Source organism: Protomyctophum bolini, assembly GCF_963924005.1.
Source record: "Protomyctophum bolini genome assembly, chromosome: 8".
Classification (NCBI taxonomy): domain Eukaryota; kingdom Metazoa; phylum Chordata; class Actinopteri; order Myctophiformes; family Myctophidae; genus Protomyctophum; species Protomyctophum bolini.
In genome coordinates, this window is record NC_137869.1 from 18918253 (window position 1) to 18943629 (window position 25377).

Genomic DNA, 25377 nt, shown 5'->3' on the forward strand with positions numbered 1-25377 from the left:
CGACGTTTCGAGCCAAGGCTCTTCATCTGGTCAAACGTCGTCAATAAATGTATCTTTTGGAGCATATGAGTGTGCGGGTTCCCTTCTCTTTTCCTATGTCACTTTTTAACCCAGCACCTCCACTAAGTAGTATTTTACTATAGCTCCAATATTCACTGCCTCAGTGCTGCAATTAAAGTGTCCTGCTGTGCTAATCACCTGGTATGAAATAGTCTTAGCACTTGGACGATATGTCCCACTCCTTTGAATCTCTGGTGCATTCAGTTTTTCATCTCTGACGTCAAATCAAATGTCTTTGTACTACGGTTTCAGTTTAGGGGTGTGGTCTGTAAGACAAATTGCAAGTTGTATTTTTTCCTGATTGATCAGTGTACACTGTACAGAGACAAGAAACCAAGGGCATAGACAGATCGAAAAGACATTTAAAGACGGTGTGCTGTGATTTATTTCCACCCTAAAACATCAGGTATTATTATATAAGCCGGAGGAAGAGTACTTAACATGTCGTTTTTATGTGGACCCGCCCACCAGTTGATTACGTATGCCTGGCTTGTAGTGATGCGCGGTCCGGCCCGTTGCAGTGCGCACACAACCCAAACAAGTGAAGTGAACCAGTCCAAGACAGAGAGCATGTCATGTCACGTACTGTATGTGTAGCCTATACGTTTTATACATGTTCATTCAAATAATTTGTTACGACTCGCGCAGGAACGAGGGACCGTTACATCTCGCTCTCTCTCTCTTCTAGGCAATCAAGCAAATGCGATTATGTGATAGGCCTATATATTAATATTAATAATAATAACACCCACCAATAATAACAGCAAAGCAAGGAACTGCTCATTTAACTTTGATAACACATCAGTTCCTCTCTAAACTGCCTCCCCCTGGCCAGCCGGGGCGCCTGATGGAGGGGAAAGGAACTGGTTGGAATAACGTGTTCCTTTCACACGCTACGTCCAACCAGGGAAACTCCCCCCTGTCAGGTGTAAAGGAGCAACTTCAATCAATCAATCAATCAAAACTTTATTTGTATAGCACATTTCATACAGCAAGTGCAACTCAATGTGCTTCACAGTTTACAAATATAAAAACACCAAAGGAGATGGAAAAACAAAGAAGACAAAAAGAAGAAAACATTTAGGAAAATCATTATAGATAAACATAAACAGGGATAATGGTAGGAGCTAATTAAACGCAATGTTAAAAAGGTATGTCTTAAGGTTTCTTTTAAAAATGTCCGTGGATTCAGAGAGCCGCAGGTTAACTGGCAGGCTGTTCCACATTACAGGACCATAATGGCTAAAGGCTGCTTCTCCATGCCTTTTAGTCTTAGGTCTAGTCTTAGGAACCTCTAAGAGAGCAGTTCCCGAGGATCTAAGAGCTCTTCCAGGCACGTACCCAGGGAGCATTTCGGACAAATATGTAGGTGCATTACCATGGATAGATTTAAAAACCAGCAGAAGGACCTTAAAATCAATTCTAGATAAAACAGGCAACCAGTGAAGGGATTTTAAAAGGGGTGTGATGTGTGCTCTCCGTCTGGTCTTGGTAAGTACGCGTGCTGCTGCATTCTGGACTAGTTGTAGCCGGGCAACTTCTTTTTTGGGGACACCAGATAGGAGAGCATTGCAGTAGTCTAGCCTGCTAGTGATGAATGCGTGCAACTTGGACACTCAAGCATGAAGGAAGCATGAGTTAAGTCCGTTGCTCTCCCCAGGTTGGCGGAGGGTGTGTAGAGCCCAGGATCACAGTAGATGATTGACACAGGGGTGAAAAATGGGTTACAAAATCGTGGGATAAAAAAAAAAAAAAAAAACACATCAGTTCCTCTGTGCTTTTCAAATTCCAGCCCCTGCCCTTCAAATTCCCTCTGGACGTCCCTGCCCCCTCCCCTCTCTCTCTCGAAAGTAATTTAAATTGAATGGACTGAACTTGGTGGGTGTTGAAAAGCCTGTAGTTAGGCTATTTTTTGACGGGCGGGTTATGAAAAAAGAAACAGCCTGCGCATCACTACTGGCTTGCCTAGTCAGTGGGTGGTGATGGGTGGTGAATTGATCCACCTGAACTGAAGCCACACCCACAGCTGTTGTTGTATGATAAAAGTGGGAGGGGAAGATATTGTGATGTCACTATACTTTTGTCACGTTTGACTGTCAAGGTTTCAGCCTCCAGGAAGAAACCCTAAATACAAAGGGAAGACATCATTGCACATAACCACACCAAGGGGTCTAATTAAGTACTGTCACCTCATAAACACAAACGATACAATACAAAAATCACGGCACTAGATAAGATATGGTCAGATTTGATCTTGAGTCCTTGAGTCCTCTTGAGTCCACAAGGAGTATTAGTAGATACAGTATATGGTATATTTACTGGTATGGACTATGCACCAACTGGCTGAGGTGTAGTCACCCCATCATATTGTGCTTTTATTATAGGAGGGCTTTCCCCCGGAAATCTGGTAGAATTTGATAATTAAAGCCAATTTACCGCAACTGACAATTTATAATTGATTTGAATTCAATGTCTCAAAATGTAATTCAGTTCAATTTGAATTCAATTTGTCATTTGTCAATGGACAAAAGCATGTAAGCCTACCAGTTATGTATTTTGTGTAAGTCACTGCAGAGGCAATTTAAATAATCACTGGAGGTCTCCCTCGCTTTGTAAAGAGCACTCCAATGGGATCACAGCACAAATGAGCCCTTCATTGTTCTTGTCGCATTTTACCAATAGTAGACCATTAATCATTTGCCACAACGTATTACTACACCATTAGAACAATTATCTCCAGTGATGGTGTGTGCCTGTAAAATGTGTTATAAAATATTCAGATTAAATAGTGTTGCTGTCTACTGTATGCCAAAGTGCTCAGTCAGAGTGTCGCTTAACACTGTTACTGGAAAGTAAATGCCTGACCTAATAATCAACACACTGGGCTTTTGGGGGTGTCTTTCTAAAGGATGTTCATAAGATGGTCATTATTGGGCTGATCCTGTTTTTGCCATAACATCTTAATTAAAGCACCTGTTGGCATGGGTTACACTGCCATATTGTGTGCATATTAAGTCTCTCCTTTGGCAAGCACTGGTGTTTGAAGTGTGCCAGAGAGTATGCAGAGCAGGAGATGCGCTGCGTTCAGGGTTCAAGCAGTGGGTCTGATTGTGTCCAATTTGCTTCTCATCACGGTGGCGGCTCTCTGGGTCAAAATTGCAGCACGATGTGACCTGCAAGCTGACACACAGTGGCATTTCAAGTGCAATCACCTGACTAGCTGGTAATTGCACCCTGCTCCATCCCTTCATTCATCTGCTGGCTGGAGAGCAAGGAAAATCTTTTTGAGAAAAGTGATGGACAGCTCTTTAACCACTTGGAACTGGAGTCCCAATTTTGGGCATGTTACTGCAGGTGAAAATGTAAAAAGAAATGTTTGAAAAACCCTTGAAGGTAGGGTACAAAGTCTATTTCACCTCCTTTATAATTAGTAATCATAGTCATAGTGAGATTATCCATATCCTATTCCATACCCAGTGCGTACTGTGCGTATGCCTAGCGGTGGTACTGCAAACAGTGTAACGGAATGTGGTGGCCTAGTTGCTAGTGACTGCGCCCTAAGAGAGAAGTCCCAGTGTCTGTACAATGCAAATTATGTATTTTGAATGTCTGAAGTGTGGCTATACTAGTACTTCATCGCATATCTATAAAAGATGTGATGTGAGTCTCTTGTTGAATGGCTGACTCAGCGGGGATTTTCCAGATATATTCCCATTCCCAAGAATGCCAGCTGTTGCAGCATGTGCAAAGAGCCCTGGTGCTACAGACATGGCAGTGGGTGAAAAGGCAATGGATTTAATTGGCCATGACATGCAGCCTATGAAGATGGGTAATGTGCAGTGATGGAGCTCTTCAGTATGAATGGTTAAATTACAATGTTGTGTTCTAAACCTATTTTTATGTGCATGTGCCGCTGTCACAGTATCTGCAAAATGTGATACTTTCGAAATGGGTAAGATGGACATTTCTTTTCTCCTTCAATTCATTTAAATAGATGGTGTGATAAGTAGTGTATATAACTTTAAGGGCTGTACTGCTTTAATTCATTGTGTAATGTTTTGGTTGTGAAAATTTTATTTTTAATGCTGTCCAACGATAATTATTTATCCTGATTATGCATGATATTCACATTTGTTGGCTCAATCTTGGATGATAAACTGAAAAGCAGTGCATTGGAGCAGGGTGCATTCAAATGTAGTATTTATTATTATACTATCTAAGGCATTATAAAACCAATGTTATTTAATTATCGTATAAATTATATCCTCCCTGGTGTCTGGTCGACATACACTATATAGACAAATATGCAAAAGAAAAATCCCGATATCAATATTTTAATAATCTATATCGATAATTTATCGCGGGAGGACGTATCGATATATATCGCAATATCGATATTTCAGCACACCCCTAACACGCACGCACGCAAGCACGTACGCACACATTAACTATATATGATGATTTGAGGTACAGTACAGTACAGTACCCAGATGGGGACCCCACACGGTCCGCGTTCTTGTGGGTCTGGAACTTCCGGGGACCTGCCGGGGACTCCCACGCGGAGTTGCATCACTCCACACGGGTGTGATTTTTTTTCAATTGCTTTATGTCACAGTTCTAGGTCATAATTATGCATGTGTTCTGTGTAAAAAGTTCAGTTCCTGTACTTTTATAGATATTCCTGGTACCCCACTTCCTGGAACCATTGCTAACATGCTTTTTCCACACGTGAATCTCGTTTGCGTCCGAGCATAGGCATGGTAACGCCCCGTCTGCCTGTGATTGGCCTACTGACACTGCCTGTCTTGGCTGTCCTCCGAGACGCAAGGTTACATAAATAATACAAGAGAATGACAGCTTGGCACGTGCTATAGAATGCAGCCTTGTAACAAACTACGTTTTATTTTTGTAGAAGAGCCAAACTAATATTGTTTAATGCCGTTTGCTTTGATTGAATAATTGATTTAACACATACGTTGTACAATGATTTGATTTGGGTGTGTCCTAAATAATGTGTTGATTATCGTGTATTAATCTAATTATAGTAAACTAATACTATTACACTAAAAAGGATAAAGATGAAGGGAAAATATATCTTTTTATAGTACAATAATGTTTCAAGTTTACACATGCAAACAATTGGACCCATATTATACATGTGTCCTGTCCACCACTGTACGGTATGACCAGGCCATGCTGACCAACTCATAGTGGCCAGTGGAGTAACAAAACATGACATTATCAAATTTGTGCATATCACATTAAAAGAAAAGCTAAAAGAATCACCATACCCAAGTGATATTTCTTGTCAGCAGTTGGAAATATTCCAGCTATATGAGTTGATGAACCAGTAAGGTGTTCAGGCTTCATTTTCAAGGAGAAAGGTATATACAAACTAACTGGCCCAGTGGAACGATGACTGCTGTTGTTGAAGTGGAGAAATGCCACAAAGTTTCACAACTTAGATCTTACTAATTATGCGTGTATATCCATGCATGTAAAAATATAATAAATACTTTGCATATCGTACACACGCTGAAATCCTTTCAGTTCGTAAAGTTCACAGAAAGGAACTTTCTCAATCCATTCCGTACACTAATTGGGCCAAACTCGGAGCCAAACTTTACTCAGCGCAGAGTTCTTTCTTTTGTCTGGAAGCTGAGCAGCATGCAAATGAGTCGCGTTTAAACTCCATTGGTGATCGGTAACATGGAATGTTCATGTCTCACCCATCTTGCTTATTGTTCATTTACAAAGACTAACAGGTCAATTTAGTACATCATTATGGTTAATTATCTTACCCGTTCTAATATATGAACACCAAATGATGTACAGAGAGTAATGCGATTTAATAGATCATTATCTGGTCTCAGAGGCCTGTCAGGCAAGTATATAGTACAGGAATGGTGCATTTCTGGGGAAATTGCAAATTGTGGTTGTCTCGATCGTACAGATGCCTTTGGAAATATAGGCCCCTCACACAGATTTTGCTATTCAATGACAATGTCAAGTCACCCCCATGTGATCATGTGTAAGTAATTTGGAGGGGATTTAAAAAAAGTTTTTTTGCAACAAACGTTTATTTTATATTTTTTGTGTGCCGATTCTTGTGAGATTTAAACAAAATCTGTAGGTGGAAGTGTGTTTTGAAGAAAATTCAAAATGGTGGAAAATCTTTTGAGACGCAAATGGGCGTGGCCAAAGTATTTTTTTCTCTCAGAAACCACAAGAGCTACAGTTACAACACTTGGAGGGGACTGGGGAGGTTCATAATAATTATTCAACTTAATGTAATAAATAATTACATCAGTTGGCCTCATGGTGGCGCTATAACAGAACACTTTGCCTTACAGCTCTTGAACCGTAGGTCATTAAATCAAAATTCCCTGGATTCCTTGGGTCATGATGACGCATCTTCCTGTATAGGCCACGCCCATTTGCGTCAGGATAGATTTTCCGCTATTTTGAATTTTCTTTAAAACACACTTTTTGCTCTTCCACCTACAGATTTTGTACAAATCTCACAAAAATCTGTACACATGATCTCTGGACCTATCCAGGCAGACATTTGATAGTCCATATCGTCCTACGTAATCGGCTTCCAAAGTTAGTGAGAGGGGCCTATTTTACAAAACAATTCCACAAATCAAACGGAATGTCTAATCTACCCCAAATTTTTATCACATGTTTAGGGCGGTTTAACAGAGTCAAAAGCATGAATTTTGGGGGATAAATCCCCTCCTAATTACTTACACATGATCATCCCCTTGGATAGCATTTCTGTAGACTTAGATAGCATTTGATACAGACTTATAGTGCTATAAGTGCTGTCTTATAAAATTATGTAGACAGCACTATAATTGCATTGTATGTCGTCATAGCACATCATAGTACATATACGTATAGCATAGTATTTATATGTATAGTTTATATGTATAGTTTCATTATATAGATATTCCACTGTTACGTTACGTTCTTAGCTTACGCATGATAAATGCTTTTTATGTGATGTATTCTCATGCTTTTTTGTTCTTTCTTAATGTAAATCGCTCTGGATTAAGAGCGTCTGCTAAATGCCTAAATTGTAAATTGTAATCACGGGGTGACTGACTTGACATTGTAATTGCCTAGCAAAATCAGTGGGAGGGAATTTCACCTTTCCTGTACTACTTGACCAACCGACAAGTGCCTCTGACACCAGACCGATTACACCTCAAAATACACACATCAATAAAATGATCTATTAAATTGCATTACTCAAACTGTATACATAATTTGGTGTTCATATATTTGAACGGGTAAGGACTAGTATAGATAATTGCGACCGTATGTCACAGTTTACTATGAAAGCCTGCATCTCCCGTAAGTCCATAGCTCCATATATGGCCAATAATACAGAATTAATTCCATATGTTGATCTGACCTCATCAAACCCTGCACACTGAAGACACGCTCCATATATGGCCAGTACAGAATTCATAAAGGTAATAGAGCATGCAGAGTCTGCAGCACTGGTAGGAAAAACTCAGCTCCACTGGTTTATTGATTCAACGTTTTGATCACTGGGATCTTCTTCAGGAATCCTGAAGGCTACTACATTCTTAGGTTGTAAGTAAGGGGGGACAGAAAAGAGGCTTGGCGTGGATCAGCATTTTACTCTCATGCACAAGATGAGGCATCAGCGGTGATGGGTAGTTCTATTAGTCCCCAAGTTAAATTTGTGGGCTTTCATCTCGATGATAGCTCAGTTATAATGAACCTGCTCAGTTGGAGAATAGCCTTTTCTCCGCTGACCAGCCCAGATCAAAGTGACAGGTCTTGCGTTATATGTCAGGAGCACACAGGGTTCAAATGCATCTGTTGCTGTCCAAAAGAAGAATAGATGGGATCAAACACAATCTGCCTGTGTTCGGTGGAGTGTCTCTGCATGTATTCCTATGGTCTGGCGCGGCAAATGTCAGCATGGACTAGAGAGTGTTGGGCAGGAGTACAACGAAGGCTCCTCTCTGGCAGGTGAGTCAGTACAATACGATACAACAGCAGTGACAACATTGAAATGTGTATGAGGAGGAATTCATTGGCATAACTAAATTGGGGAGAAAAAGGTGTAAGGAGCATAAGAAAGAGTGAAAAATAATAGATGGGCCAATGATCATTTGGCCATATAGTACTGTACAGTGGCGGAAAGTTCTTATAACGGCAGGGGGTTCATGCAGCCAGGCCCCCCCCCCCCCCCCCCAGCGGTGGAAAAAAACGGTTGATACCTTATTTACAGTTTGTTAATGAACACAGTGTTTCAGTTCACAACGAAGAACACATTAAATTGTTTCAGCAACATTTCAACATGATCAATGATAAACAGTGGGTTCAGTCGCGCCTTTGCCAAAATGCCAGGGGGTTCAGTCGCGCCTCTGAACCCACGGAGTTTCCGCCCCTGGTACTGTACATAACTTTCTGCTTTTCCTATAATTTGAGTTCTTGGTTTTTACTTCAGGTCTTTAATTCTAAGAATAAATAATTGTATTAACATAATTGTCTTTAACGAGCTTGATCTCAGGGTTGTTGCACTTGATCCCAGCGTAATCTTTTCTTTCCAAAATATTTATTGTCCATTGTAGAACATTTTGAATTAGACTCCGACTTGTAATACTGTAGAACCTGATATCAATCTATTGGTTTACTAACAACACTGCTGATCCTTTGATGCTGTTGAAGCATGCACCATAATCCTTCAAAGGGAGGTTAACCATGCACTTTCACCCTGCATCCCTATTTTGGGCATGTAATTATTGGTGAAAATCTACAAAACTTTAAAAAGAAAATACAAGCTATGAGATCTACAAGCTCAGAACGTGAGGCCATTGCATTACGACACAGAGATTGTCTATTTTCACCATTTATGAACTAGTGGTTAACTTGAGTTCTTCAGTGCATGTCCACTCCACTGATTATTACAAATTGATCTTAAAATGTAGTTTTTACCACCCTAAATAAAATTCATACTCGAGTAAAAATGTCAAGCTTTTTTGAAAATGGAAGATCTACAAGCTCACATCACCACCAGGGACACCAACATGTCCGTACACACCACTATATATAATGTTCTCATTTTGATCATAACACCCACTTACTGAATGTTAAGTCTTTAGGTTTTCTTATTCTTTCTCATTTAGAATAATTATGTATGACAATTATTTACTATGACACTAAGCACACTAGGAGTTTACTACTAGTACTAGTGGTTCTCATATGTTTTATTTGCAAAGACCCCCTTAACTCTGAGAGTGTTACGGGTCCATTTGGTTCCATTTGAACACTCAGAGTTACAGATGTGTTGTGGTCATTCAGGACTATCCATTTGTGTTTCTGGTAATATTATTGCCCCTCTCATTCAGTATGTCTGTGGAAAAAGTTTAATGTTGACAAAAATGTCCACCACAAGCCAACATGGCGATGACCCCTGATCACCAAACGTGAGCTTTTAGATTTGGTTATTTTTGAATCTGTGAATTATACTGTATAATAGCACTTAATTGATTCATGTATATTTGTAATATTAATGTAAATCTACAAAGTTACTTGTAACTAAAGTTTTCAAATAATTGTAGTTGGAGCTTGGTTTGAACAAAATTCAGGATAAGTTTGTTAAAACCAAGCAAACAAAAACAAGAATGTCTCCAACACTGAGCAAACCAAAATTAACCATTTCAACACCCTACAGGCACACAGTCAACAAAAAAAGAAAGCAGGGTTGAAACACAGTCAATCGGCCAAATTGACAACCTGTTCTGATTACCAAAAAGAGCAACCAATGCTCCTTAGACTGCTGCCCTGCAAAGTCACAAATACCAACATTTCCTAAGGCGCCACCAAAACTAACCCTGAGAAGGATCAGGGCCCAATTCGTTTCAATATCAAACAGTCAGCCATGACATGGCATTTTTTATGGCAGTAATAGCACTCCCTTTTGTCTTTATCACAGGGTGTCACAAATACGTCCGTATGGGTTAACACATACTCATCAGCAAGCACTGCGCCCTCGCTGAGTGAAGAAACTTTCCTTTCATTCAGATACATGAGACAGCGCTCTGGGACACGTTTCACTCCTCCAACAGAATTAACTCACGCACTGATACAAAATCACTGGCCTTGAAAGCAACACACCATTTATCAAACATGTCTCCCTTCTCCCTGGCAAACTCAACAAAAGTTTCAGTGGGACCTTTCCTGTGGTTTCTAAACTGTTGCCTATAGGGCACGTGTCTGATTGACCAGTGTGTGGTGGAGGTAGTGGAGGCTGACGTACCGTGAGTGGCAGTAGTTGAGGCAGGGGCCACCGCAGTGGATGGCGGAACAAAGGCAGAGGAGGTGGACAGTGCCACAGTTTGGGTTGAGGACTCCAGTTCCAACTTTCGCAGCCTGACGGCTGTCTCTAGCTGGAATTCCAGCTCCAGCCTGCGGATGGCAACTTTCTGAGCTCTTTCTGCAGCTTCCCTAAGTTCCCTTTTCTCCTCCCGCTGTCGAGGCGGGCCAAACGCAACTTGAGCTTAGTACCATCCAGGGACACTGTTAGGGTCGGAGAGAAAGCCTGCCTACCTAACTACTCTAAACAAAACTTAGTTCAAAATACATGTGGGGGAAAACACCCCTTACCTAATGTGCTTAACAAGGTTCTACCTACGTGGTGCTTATGTATAGAGGCCTCTGTCTTACCTGTCCCAAGGCAGGGCATATAGTATAGAATTTATATTAGTAGTAGAACATTAAACTAAAACATAAGGTTTGCTTCTAGGGTCGATCAAAGGGGGACAAAATGATGCAGCAGGGACAGGGCTACAAACAAACAACTGAACTGAGGTGTACTGGTTGATAGAGTGAGCCCAGGTGGGACTCAGCCTTTTATAGGCAGCAGGTGGTGGTGATTGGATGAGGGTGGAGTCAGGTAACAGGCTGATTGACAGATGAGGTGACTGGGGACTTCAAACCTGCAGAGAATGAGAGAGTGGAGGGAAGGAGAGACAGGGGAGGAATACAGAGCACCTACACCAACTACACTACGTGGCACGTAACATGGAGTAAAAAGTACAATATTAGCCTATGAGATGTAGTGGAGTAGTACTGAAAAATACCAGCACCTTACAAAAGAGGATTTCTGTGGATGGTCACGAGCAATGACCGACCATCAATATGCAATCTAATTTAAATGACACGGGTCACTGATCATTTTCAAAATCTTGTTGAGGTCCACTGCTGTAATAAATAGCTCATGTGGATCACATCTAATCATCGAAAGGACCGGCAGTCAGCAGCATATGGCAAGGGTTGTTGTCAGGTCCATGATGTCATACTGTATCATGGTGCTAATGGGGATTATCCAGATGGTGTCCAAACCCTGTCCTGCTGGAATCAATTAAAATGACTTCTGGCCACCAAACAGGTGTCACTTGTACCCGTGGCCCACATTAACCGCATTCCCCCAGAAGATAGATTTCCCAGAAATCAGCATTACTTACTTACTTACTGCCCTTTATGCTGGCTGGCATGTAGGGCAGCAACAAAGGATCTCCACTTCAGTCTGTCCTGGGCCAGAGTCTTTATAGATCCCCAGGTGTGATGCAGGGTCTTCAACTCTCCCTCCACTGTCCTACGCCATGTGTTCTTGGGTCGGCCTCTTTTGCGTTTGCCCTCTGGTGTCCAGTGAAGTGCAGTTTTGGTGATGTTGTCTTTAATTGTTCTCTAAATAAAGAACGTCTTTCTTGTACTTGTGGTGTGCGGGCTCCATCCAATATCTACAGAAGTTTCTTTAGCCCAGCACCCAGCCAGTTGATGTGTGTATTATACATCCGCTCTGGATAGGAAAAACTTCCCATTAACAGGAAGAAACCTCGATAAGAACAAGGCTCTCGGGTGGGCAGCCATCATGCCTTGCCTGTGCAGAGGGAACCGGAGATAGGATGGAAAGCTTTTATAGAATGTTTTAGCTACAGTATGTTATTGTTTTTGTTGCTGAAGCTTTGCTTTAGTAGTTTTTATAGTACTACCATTAACCGTAACCCAGGAAATTATCACACATCCCCATCTTTTCCATAGTTTCCAACAGAACAGGTGCATATACATTTTGTCTGCTGCGCACCCCCCCCCCCATTCACATTTAAATGCAGTCTTCTGAAACTAGTGATGCATAGACCCTTAGGCTGCATACCATATTTAACTGATTTGAAAGCATTTCCATTTCAGAAATGTTGAAACTTTCAGAACACCATTGCCCATTTAGAGTGCAAAATAAATGTCCAATGTCCAAATGTCCATAACACGTTTTGGGAGTGCAGCCATCACTACTTGCAGCACTAGTGGAGAGCCATCAAACCCACTTACACAGGCAGACAGCTAGCTTTTCCTGCATACTGCTCCACATTTTCGACGTTTCCAAAATTGTATTTTGGAATGAGACCAGCTTATTATTAGTTCTGTCAGAGACGAGATTGGTATAATTTTCATACCAGCAGTAATACATGTCCAGTACACATTCTTGTATTGGGCTACTCAATTGCTTAAGTACTGTTTGTCAGGCCTATTGGGACATCAGATCTTGATAAATAGATGCTGTTCTGGCTGATAACGATGTAGTTGTTTTTGCTGTTTGCTGTTTTAAAAGTAAACGTTCGACTGTAGTCTCATCGTGATGAGAAATTCTGATCTGTGTGTGTGTGTGTGTGTGTGTGTGTGTGTGTGTGTGTGTGTGTGTGTGTGTGTGTGTGTGCGTGTGTGTCGAGTCTAAACCAAACCCATATGTTATTTCATGATGAGAAGAGATGTTCTGACAAAACTGTCAAACTGAGAAACCGCCTGGAAAAAACAGAAGCTCCTCTGGAGCAGAATACACTGTATACCCGCAGGTCCCAACACAAATCTTGTGGGCACGAGTGGTATTTAAATACCTGTGGTTGGGAACAGACAGTCAAAATAAAACCAGTGCCCAAGGCAGACCGATGAAGAGGTGCAGGCAGGCAGAGAGATGTTTGGGAGTCCGGTGTTATTTGCAGAGCACAGAAGACAAGCAGAAGACAAGCAGGAGCCAGGAGGCTGACCACCGTGGTGGCCAGCCCAACTGAACAGTGAACACCATCCTTACATTGAGTCAGAATATATAGGTACATTATGGGCTCAGATCCATGCCAATATTATCTGTGTGTTCGTAAAAGAAAATGCGTAAAAAAACAATCCGTAAAAGAAAAATGCGTAAAAAAACAATCCGTAAAAGAAAAATGCGTAAAAAAACAATCTGTAAAAGAAAAATGCGTAAAAGTTACAGATGCTTTTTTTGGTTCCCCAGTGATATCACTGCCAAAATTCACATGACGGCTGAGAGCCAATCACTTACGAACAGAAAAAAAGCCAACCTAAATTACGAATGCTTTTTTTGGTTCCCCAGTGATATCACTGCCAAAAATCACATGACGGCTGAGAGCCAATCACGTGAGGCCTTTTCCTCTACCCAATCAAAAAGCTCCATAAGTCTGCCTGGCAACTGAGGTTGCCATGTTTGTCTGGGGCTACGTTATAAGTATAAGTATAAGTTTATGAGTTACAAGTTTAGCTATATTATATCCATATCTTGTCTTAAAACAACCACTCAATGGCATTGACTAATTCATTATTTTATAATGATATATATATGATATATATATATATATATATATATATATATATATATATATATATATACCGATATATGATAGCAGCCTCATCATACTATCATCATCATCACATCATCATATCATATCATATCATATCATATCATCATATCATATACTATATATATATATATATATATATATACTATAATTAGTGAATCACTGCCTGCACCAATCGCTCCCACTTTTCACACGGGGGGGCAATATCGCACAACGGGCAAGGGCTAGTATAAAATAGTAATACATAACTTAAAAATATATATTTAATCTGGGACTGGACTTTCCTGTCTATAGGTTTAGCTATATATCCATAATATCTTGAATTAAAACAACCAGTCAATTACACAAATTCGTTATTTTAGTAGCCTAAAATAAATAAAATAAATTCAGCTATACTGTATATCCAATATCCATATGATATTAAAACAATCGGCAAATAGGCTATATCCTAATTTCTGCACACAGGCATCATTATTTTCGTTCTGACGATTAAGTAAGGCATTGTATAATTTCACCACAGGGAGACGCTGTACGTCTTGCTCACTGTCTCATGCACACACCACCCGCACCCCCCCCTGCCTGAAACAGGATGTGACGTTCTCCCTCAGCTGCTGTCGGTTTGTGTAGCCTAATTTGTTTGTTCCAAGCCCCTCTATGGGGAGAAGCCTTTAGCCGCGAGCGAGCATGGTTCCTGACTAGATAGGTGAAGACTTCTTCTTCTTTGGCGATTTTTATCATACTAGATTGGAACGCCCATAAACGTCACATCCTGTTTCAGGCAGGGGGGGGGGGGGGGGGGGGGGGGGGTGCGGGTGGTGTGTGCATGAGACAGTGAGCAAGACGTACAGCGTCTCCCTGTGGTGAAATTATACAATATGCAGAAATTAGGATATAGCCTATTTGCCGATTGTTTTAATATCATATGGATATTGGATATATAGCTGAATTTATTTTATTTATTTTAGGCTACTAAAATAACGAATTTGTGTAATTGACTGGTTGTTTTAATTCAAGATATTATGGATATATAGCTAAACCTATAGACAGGAAAGCCCAGTCCCAGATTAAATATATATTTTTAAGTTATGTATTACTATTTTATACTAGCCCTTGCCCGTTGTGCGATATTGCCCCCCCGTGTGAAAAGTGGGAGCGATTGGTGCAGGCAGTGATTCACTAATTATAGTATATATATATATATATATATATAGTATATGATATGATGATATGATATGATATGATATGATATGATGATGTGATGATGATGATAGTATGATGAGGCTGCTATCATATATCATATACCGGTATATATATATATATATATATATATATATATATCACTCATTCTTGAGATGAGGGACAAAAGTGGAAAAAACATGTCCCACACATAAGAGCCTTATTTTATGTAAAAAATAAATTAATTCATAAAAATAAAAGCACTTGCAAAGTTAAGTGTAATACAGTTGTGTATTATTATGCCCTTAATTTCATTATAATTGTTTTCATATTCCATCTGAATTAGTTAAAAGCAGGCCCTGTACCCAAAAAGGCCTGTATTTAGCCTGTCCCCAGCAAGTGGCCACAATTTCAAACTGCCAAAAAAGTGTCTAATACTGTCACAATCACATAAATATACATACTAAATTAAAGTAGATTGTCAACAACATAGCAAATAATATACACAGTTAATTTTAATTTATATTTTCTATTAAATATCTCATATCAAATGTTCGTCCCACGTCTCCGTCAACTCCGTCAGGTTTTTTTAAAAGTCTTAAATTAATCAGAAAATATTGTCGACAGATTTAGCCTGAAGACTCCTTTTCCAAGTCCCATTTATATTTGTTGCAACAGTGGAGTACCTGGTCTGACAAGCATTCAATTGTTTGATATTTTAAACAAACAATGTTGATAACAATGTGGTCACAGCTTTTACATGTCAACTCCGTCTGCACATTTTTATGATCTTTGTTAAGAATTCAAAAATAATGTTTATTATTTTAGTTTAGGGGTTAGGTTTAGCTAACAAAATTAAGCAAAAACAAAATGGCTACATTGTACTAAAGAGGGTTAAGATGAAAACAAATGCCATTTTGTCAACTCCGTCAGACGTCAACTCCGTCAGATTTTGTGTCTGACGGAGTTGACGTGTATCTGACGGAGTTGACAAAAGTGTTCCTAAAACAATAAAATTATTGTTTTTGAATAATGGGCAGTATTCTAATTTGGCACACAGTTAGAGCATGCCTTAAGGAACATTTTTGGCTATGGGGCCATCACAGATTTGTCTCGTGGTGACCATGGCAGCCATATTACAAAAGAGCCGCCACCTGATGTTATTTTACAATAACTCAAGTTCTACACCACCTAGGATCTTGATTCTGGTGACTAAGACCTCATTTTCAAGGATGAGGGATACAGTGGTACAATTTAGACTTTCCCTGTGACCATGGCAGCCATTTTTCAAAATGGCCGCCACCTGCTGTTATTTTACAATAACTCAAGTTCTACACCACCTAGGATCTTGATTCTGGTGACTAATCATACATTTTCAAGGATGTGGGGTACATTGGTAATATTTAGATTTGTCCTGTGACCATAGCAGCCATTTTGTTTTCAAAATGGCCGCCACCTGCTGTTATTTTACAAGAACTCAAGTTTTAGACCACCTAGGATCTTGATTTTGGCGACTAATCATACATTTTAAAAGATGAGAAATACAGTGGTACTATTTAGATTTGTCCTGTGACCATGGCAGCCATTGTTTTTCAAAATGACCACCAACCTGCTGTTATTTTACCAATAACTCAAGTTTTAGACCACCAAGGATCTTGATTCTGGCGACTAATCATTACATTTTCAAGGATGAACTTTCTCTGGGAGAGGTAAGGGCTTATTTCAGGTGCAGGTTGAGTTTCTACTGACAGGACATTAAAAGGAGGTGGGCTTTCTGGCCTTTGACTTGCCCCTTTCAGGTACAGATGCACAGTTTGACTTCACTGGCCACTGCAGGGAACTGTGGGGGAGAAACTTTGGTCTCTTGACACCCCGATTAGGTTCAGGGTTTTTTTTGGTTTTGCTTTCATGACATCTTTGCTGCAGCAGTTGATCTCCTTACTGCCAGTGGTGGCACACTCTGGGTCTCTGGGGCATTGTATCTTGGTGGCCTCCTGCCAGTGTTTCTCCATCCTTCTCCTGAGCTCTGTGTTCTGGGGCTCTTACATTGTCTTAGCTGGAGATTGCTTTCCTGCAGGGTCCAGCCCAGTCTTGTGCAGATGGCTGCTGGCCCACCTGGAGGCCCCAACCTCACTTGTTCGGTTGGTGTGATTAGGTGGGGTGGTCTTCCCCAATCAGGATGAGGGGTTTGACCCTTTCAAACGGCAGTCTGGCCAAGTGTCTGTATTTAGTTGTGAGTTTAGATACAGGATACGATTGCTCACCCAGCCCCAGGTGACATGAGGTGAAGGCTCCTTTGATTTGGTAACATTGCTTTGGTTGACATGCTGGGGACACAGAGAAAGACACTGATGCCTTCAGTGTCTGCACATCCTGCCTGATGGTCCTGAAGACAAATCTTCTGTCTTCAGTCTTTCGCTCACTGTTCACTGCTCACTGTTCACCTCACCGAATTTAGCCCAAGGAGTTTGACCCCTAGTTTGGCCATAGACCCCCTAGTTTGGCCATAGCCACTTGCCCAAATGTGCCGACATGTGCTGACCTCATCACATCTGTGATGATGGCTATGGCCGTTTTTAGCCAACGTAGTGTTTTTTGTGCAAAACTAATGCTTGGAATGGATCCAGAATCATGAAAAGCCCCTAGTTTGACATGCCACATGCTACTTAAAGCATAATGAAATTTAGAACATTTAGCCTTATATTGGTTGTTGATGGTACCCAACTTTCAGAAGCTGTCAAACATGCCCCTAGGGTGGTCAAATAGAAACCAATGTGGGATATGTTAGTAGACACCTTTACAAACATTGGTGAAGAAAATTCTTGGTAAGAAATGTATTCACAGATTTTATATTATTCTGATAATATTCCCTGAGTAAATTGGTAAAATAATAGCAGGTCCACCATTTTTTTAAATGTCTACCATCCATGGTCACAGGATAAATCTAAATAGTACAACTGTATTCCTCACCCTTGAAAATGTATGATTAGTCACCAGAATCAAGATCCTAGGTGGTGTAGAACTTGAGTTATTGGGAAATAACAGAAAGTTGGCGGCCATTTTGAAAAATGTCTACCATGGTCACAGGACAAATATAAATAGTACCAATGTATCCCACATCCTTGAAAATGTATGATTAGTCACCAGAATCAAGATCCTAGGTGGTGTAGAACTTGAGTTATTGGGAAATAACAGAAAGTTGGCGGCCATTTTGAAAAATGGCTGCCATGTTCACAGGGCAAATCTAAATTGTACCACTGTATTCCTCATCCTTGAAAATGTGGGATTAGTCACCAGAATCAAGATCCTAGGTGGTCTAGAACCTAAATCAGTTAAACTTGTCAACTCCGTCAGATGTTCGTCAACTCCGTCAGACGTTGGTCCCGTGATGTTTTTGTTAATTTCCAAAGAAATAGAAAATTTGCTGTCAAATCTTTTGTGCTTATGTATTGAAACACCAACTGAAATGATACGTAATGATGTTTTTTTTTTTTTTTTACATGGTTTTCATGTTATAATATTGAAAATAAAGGTTGAAATGACGGTTTTGAGAAATTGGATATTTCATAATAGTGTGATATTGGAACAAAATAATATTAAAAGATTTGTATTACTTAACTTGATTACTGAAAGCCATTATAAGATAACTGAGGACTTTATATTATTGTTGAAATGATAAAATTCAATTAAAAGGGATTTTAGTGTGTCTGACGGAGTTGACATGAATCAGGTATTAAGTGCATAAATGTCCCATTTTAGAAAGAAATGTTATGCGAAAAACCTGTTCCTTCTCAAGATTGGTAGTTGAGACCTGTGTCTACAAATACATCTATTTGATTTGAATGTATCTTAAAAAAAAAAAAAATCCAGTTTGAAAAAAGTTTTGTCCCTTATCTCAAGAATGGGTGATATATATCATTATAAAATAATGAATTAGTCAATGATGCCATTGAGTGGTTGTTTTAAGACAAGATATGGATATAATATAGCTAAACTTGTAACTCATAAACTTATACTTATACTTATAACGTAGCCCCAGACAAACATGGCAACCTCAGTTGCCAGGCAGACTTATGGAGCTTTTTGATTGGGTAGAGGAAAAGGCCTCACGTGATTGGCTCTCAGCCGTCATGTGATTTTTGGCAGTGATATCACTGGGGAACCAAAAAAAAGCATTCGTAATTTAGGTTGGCTTTTTTTCTGTTCGTAAGTGATTGGCTCTCAGCCGTCATGTGAATTTTGGCAGTGATATCACTGGGGAACCAAAAAAAGCATCTGTAACTTTTACGCATTTTTCTTTTACAGATTGTTTTTTTACGCATTTTTCTTTTACGGATTGTTTTTTTACGCATTTTTCTTTTACGGATTGTTTTTTTACGCATTTTCTTTTACGAACACACAGATAATATTGGCATGGATCTGAGCCCATAGTACATGCACAAACCTGAGGGACAAGCACTGTTATTTAAGGAACCTCCTTGAAGAAACACACACATGATTGACACCTTAACCTGCTGCTTTAGTTGGAAATAGCCTGATAGATCAACATTGGTCAGGTTCTCCTGGAATGCCTGGTGAGACCCTAGGCTTGGGTGTCATGACATAATGTTTAAGCAGATGGTCAACAACTGAAACATGAAGCTTGCAATTAATTAAAAAACTGTCCCATAAATGTGAAATAGCAGAGTGGTCAGTGTACACTGTCAGTGCTCGCAGAGAGCAATTTTGCGAGCCTCCGGTGACTCTGAATTTCTGAATGAATGAGTTCAATGAATTTCTGAATGAGTATCACCGTATTTTCATGACTGAGGACCCATAAAATTGTCACGCACATGCTTGTTTGTGCGCACACCCGTGGGCGACTAGACCTGGATTGTATGGTGAGCTTTTTTTTCTCCCTCATGAACAGACCTGTCGCTGATCCAGGCGAGAATGCCTGCGTCACTCGCTGCCCTTCTGAAATGGCCTTGGATGTATATTTCCGAATACCCTATTAATATAGGGTTGTATAGGGTTAAGTCTGCCACAAGGAACCTGAGTGCAAGCATATTGTGCTCCCCCAGCCCCCCCCCCCCCAGCTTGTTGTAGCTGAAGCAGGCATATGTTGAAAGGGACACTTGAGTGATCATTCTATAATTATTGAAACCCTATACTTACTACTTAGTAGACAGCGGTACGATCAGGCCTATAAGTATTTAGTCTTTATTGGATTCTGAGCAAGACGGTGAACTGATATTGACATCCTTACATGTCTGACGTCTGTGATTTTAAAAGAACAAAATAGAAGAACATCGTATCTCATGTTGTACTCTGTCTGTCTCTTTTGCAGATAAACCTACTGTCATAGATGTTGACATATTTGTAAACAGCATTGGGCCTGTGTCGTCAATAAATATGGTAAGTGGATGCAGTCTTTCAAACTTTGGATGTATGAATGAGCTCTTTGCACATTTTCTATTTTGTTGACTTGTCCTTATAGCTGCATGAGCAGACAGGTATCCAAATCATTGTGTCCATTTTTTATTTGCAACTAGAGAACATCTACATTAATATTCAAGTATAGGGGAAATATCAACTGTCTGGCAGGGAAGCGAGGCTGCACTCTTCCTGACTATTCAACCTTTTGGAGCTTTTTTGACCAATAAATGACATTCAACCAGTGCAGTAATTAATCTGTGCTACTGCTACATGCAAGAACTAACACCAGCGCTGCTGCACTGGGATTCCAAGTAATATGAACCAAATATGTCATTGTGGATATAGTGGTCCTGGTGTGTGTGTGTGTTCCAGCAATATTCTGCAAAGAAAGTGTTACCTTATTTTCCTCTTTCCCCTTTATTTGAAGAACAAACACTGGATACTAGGTCCCACAAACCAAATCTAAATTGGTATAAAAGCCAGTGGTCTTGTTATAGTCTGTCATTAAGCCCACCCTTTTACGGCATTGACTCCATTGCTTGCTGTATGTCAAACTTCTAAACCCATCACAGTTACAGCCCTCAAACTAGAGCTCTGATATGTCATACGGATGACATACTGTAGTATGTATGAATTCTTAAACGGACTCTGCTTTAACTATACATGGGAACTGCCTGAATGGTTCAGGTGTTTCAATGCCGAAACACTCCATTATATACCTGAGCTCCCCAGACACCTGACAACCTGTGGTGTGAGGCTAAAACCTCCTGTCTGATGGTAAGCAGGATAAGTCCACGTGGGTGAAAGAGCGACAAATACAGGCAAGAGAGGTGGATTTATTTGTGTTGAAAATAGCCGTTACAATCTTACAACACGTTATTGCACAATGCATGGTGAGCTTGTAAATCAGCTATCTTTGCTACAATTCACCGGCATCAGTGGCGTGCACAGATATTTAGAGGGGCAGTGTACACTGTACAACATTTATTTTTTTCAAAAGGGCACATTGCTGTCCAGAGGGCAAAGGGCAGGTGATCTACCACCACCTAGTGTCTATCTGTGCAAGCCATGTCCGGCATGCAAAGTAAGCCTTAGAGTCTAGTGGGGAGGAAAAGTCAAATGGAAAGGGAGAAATAAAGTGAAAGGTGACATATTTGGATGCTTAAAGAATTGTTAAGTTAGTACTGTAGGAGAAGGTGGTTTTATTCTGGAGTGGTGCTTGCTGAAATTCTACATTCAGACTGAAGTGTCGGAACAAAAGAGGTGGGTGGTTCACAGGGGAAATAGAGTTGAAGGCTTGGCCAGAACTCTGCATGAAGCAAATCAGATATAAGACGTTTTCTCTCAAGGCTCAAGGCCAGACGCGTAACTAGATGTCAGTGGGCCCCGACGCAGGCTGATCAGTGAGTGCCCCCGACAGCAACACCCGCGCAGCGCACCCCACCACCACCACCCCCCGCGTGTGCGATCGTTGGTGAATGGACAGTTTTTGGCTTATAAACAGCGCAGCGGGGCACTATGCAGCAGTTGTGACGGACGGTACCTGTTGCGATTGGAATCAGAGCAACAGCTGCAGCCTATAAAAACAAGCCCAAACAGCATGTTGGTTTATATAAAAAGTGGGGCACTGTACAGTTGTAGTTGTGATTTCTGAACGTATCTGGCTGTCGGGACTCGAGACTGGGAAAGCACACTGGAACACCGAACCGTATTCTGAATATCTGAACCATCAGGCTTCATATAATTATCTGTTAAATGATGGGACAGGAGAGGGTTGACGAAGAACGGACAGTTTTATGAACTGTTCATAATTATACAAAGGCAGTTTAATCTCAGAATTGCTCATAGTCTTCAGTAATATCGTCTCATCTCCCAATCACTCTCTGTTTGTTTGACTCGGTTTGTGAGATGTTCATTTCATCAAGGAAAAGGCCTGAAGTGCTCTATAAGCTGTTTTATAAGCTGTGCTTTATGACTGTGTGTGGCACGTACACTCAGTAGTTGTTTGATAACTTACAGTCTGTAGAGGTTTGTTTGGAGTGAGAGCATTCACTGAAAAGAAATCCAATGTTTTCCAATTCATGTTAAACAATGTTAAAGTAAATAAATTCACTTTCTGAATATTTTAAAAGGTTCCTCTGTAACTCACTAATGATAGATGCAGGGGACCTGTTTTATCTGATATTGCTAAACATTGTTAACAACAATGTTAACCGTTTCCGCGCCATTGCCATTTGCAGAATTGTTTACAAGAGGGTCCACCATGTTCAATTCATCAAAACATTTAGAGATGTACAAATAGACACTTCTATATAGTCAAAGAACAATCTATAGATAGACAATCTAATAAATACACTAAAGAAACTGCTGGAAAATACTGGTAGTATTATTGTTGGGTCGTTGCAACAGCAGCGGCACCACTATAGTTCTCTTAATAAGAAAACTTTGGCGCCTAACTAGTCCTATACACACTTTCACTTAGACACTCCGTTCATTGATGATGTCAAATGATGTTCAGATTGCTGTGGAATTTTGCGGCATCTCTTGAATATTTGAAATGTTTTTTAGTTTCTGAGATGCTTATATATAAGTCAATTATAATGGAAGTCAATGGAGGATTTTGATACGTCGCAAATTCTTCATACTTTCACCTTCATGGAGACTCCATTCACTCCATTCACACTGGAGAGGAGAAGAGAAGGTGAGTCAGTGGCAGGTTCACAGAGGAGAGAATAAAGCACAGTAACGGCATGACGTTTAACTGTCTAACTCTAAGCACTGAGGACCTGTCTGGCTGTCTAACATTACCAACCGTAGACTGGAGACGAACTGGCGTCGAGCTGCAGACAGGGCTGGCTCTTGTAGCCTCATCAGCTGGTTAGTGATTGCAGACGAGACGACGCTCAGGTGGGGAGGTTGTAACTGGGAGACAGACAGGTGTGTTGAAAGGTGCTGGAGCCCTCTGGTGGCGCTGAAGGGCCCAAAACACCCACAGCACACAGACGTGAAGTCGATGGGGGGCGAGACGTATCTGAAATAAATAAACACAATTCTAAATCTGGCAACTTTAATATATCTTCAAAGAATTACAGTGCAAAGTATATGCAAACAGAACAGTATATACAGTAAATGAAATAGCACCAAAATAATAAATAAATAAAATAAAGTAAAATAAAATAAGTAAATTAAATACTGTGAGCTAAATAAAGTGTATGCCTGTATGGTGCATTTATGCACAGCTCAATTAAAGTCTCTCAGGCTCTGTAATGAAGTTAGCCAAAATGCGCAGATCTACAAGCACGGAAAACACTATTCGTTGCACACGGGTCCCCACAGAGGTCCGCGGGGGTAATCAACGATAAAAGCGATATAAAATACAATACCAATTGGTATTGTTAAAGAGGAGGCACCAACTGGCACGTGCGATCGCTACAAAATAACCAACCAAATTTAAGTTTCCAAACTTTTTGTGCAGAGTTTACATATAGGGACAGCTCACATAGCTGTTCATACTGTAGGTGTGGCTAGCACAAAAACAAGGGAAATGCTTGTTCATTTTGGGATTTGAACCAGCTGGTTGGTGGCTGTTTATTGAACCTGTCAGAACAAATCACTGCCTGATAAATTACTTTTGTCATTCAAAATTCTCATGAAGAAGCTGTAGTCCCGAGTCTCAGACGATACGTGTGTCTCAATGCCACTGGACCAGTACTGTCTACAACAAGGGCAAGATAAGAGTTCTAGCTATTTGTTTTGAGAATTACAGAGAACATTTTCACAATCAACTTGGCCTGTTCCACCTGAACAAATCCATGCTCTACTTGGCTTTTATAGCGTTTGGTAATTCGCCTCCGGAAAATAAAGGTTTTAAAAGCAGTCTCAAGATTTTGTTTACACAAATGGTTTATGTTGGATTGTCACCAATACACACACACTCTGATAAACCCTACCGGTGGATGATAAGGACAGTACCCCTACATGAACCTATCTGTGTGCACCCTGTCCCTACAATATATCAGTTGCAGGCTTTATGCTTCAAAGATAGGGAGAACTCTATACTTGCGTAAACTGAATGGCTAACAGTGTATTCTGAGACACAGCGATGGTGCTGGGTGGGTGGGGGGAATATGTAATGTTCTATTCAAATTGGCTGTCCATTCAAATGTAAAATGTGCTGTACTCAAACTGCAAGGCGCACAATGCTTCTGAAATAGCCTTAGTTGGATATACACATTATCACTGTATGTGATGATGATACATTTAGGCAATCGGAAGACAAGCAGGAAAGTGTCGCTTACTTCCTCTCTGTTTCCTGTGAATTATGCATGCATCGTTCAGTGTAAAACTGACCTTTTTGGTGAAAGGAATTACCCATAACATGACATCCTTTCATTATAACTGTAAACTGGATAATTTGTCCAGTGACTAGATATTATAAACAACAGCTGGTTGTTCAAGCTGGCCACATCACTAAATTAGAATAAAGGGGTGAATTATGGTTATGCTAAATTTATAGTTGATTGTGTGCATGAAAATAGCAGATCTACAAGCTTTCAATGTGTCACAGTGCAGTGTTGCAAATAGACTGTTTTGCGTCCCTATAGACACAATATCCAACTATAAATGCGCCATGTCTCTGTGTGTGTGTGTGTGTGTGTGTGTGTGTGTGTGTGTGTGTGTGTGTGTGTCTGCGCATGTGTACTACGGTTGTAAATTAATACACGTAACTCGAGAACCGTTCGTTGACAACGAGTATTATTATCTTCCCAAGTTGCATCGTTCTGAAGTAGACCGGTTGCCGATCGGCCACATATTGGTATCGGCCGATATTTGCCGTTATCGGTCAATATCGGTATCGGCAAATTAAACTGACATTAACCGATGGCAGTAGCCATCGGTTAATGTCATACATTTTGCGTTGGCTTTGTTGGTGTGTTGGTTATGTGCAGCCTACCAAGCTGTAGATTCTGAACATGTATTTCTTGTATTAAATATATTTGTTTCACTGGCACAAAAGGGGGAAATAAAA

General features: G+C 40.4%; 1 protein-coding gene across 1 annotated transcript in view; it reads left to right on the top strand.

The window, feature by feature from the left end:
• gabrg3 (gamma-aminobutyric acid type A receptor subunit gamma3) overlaps window positions 1–25377 on the top strand; it is a gene marked incomplete at both ends in the record, with an annotated part of 95304 nt that overhangs the window by 15604 nt on the left and 54323 nt on the right. The window contains one exon of the mRNA XM_080770917.1: window positions 20260–20327. Within this exon, the coding sequence (XP_080627043.1) occupies window positions 20260–20327 (68 nt within the window). The remainder of the gene's footprint in view (window positions 1–20259; window positions 20328–25377) is intronic.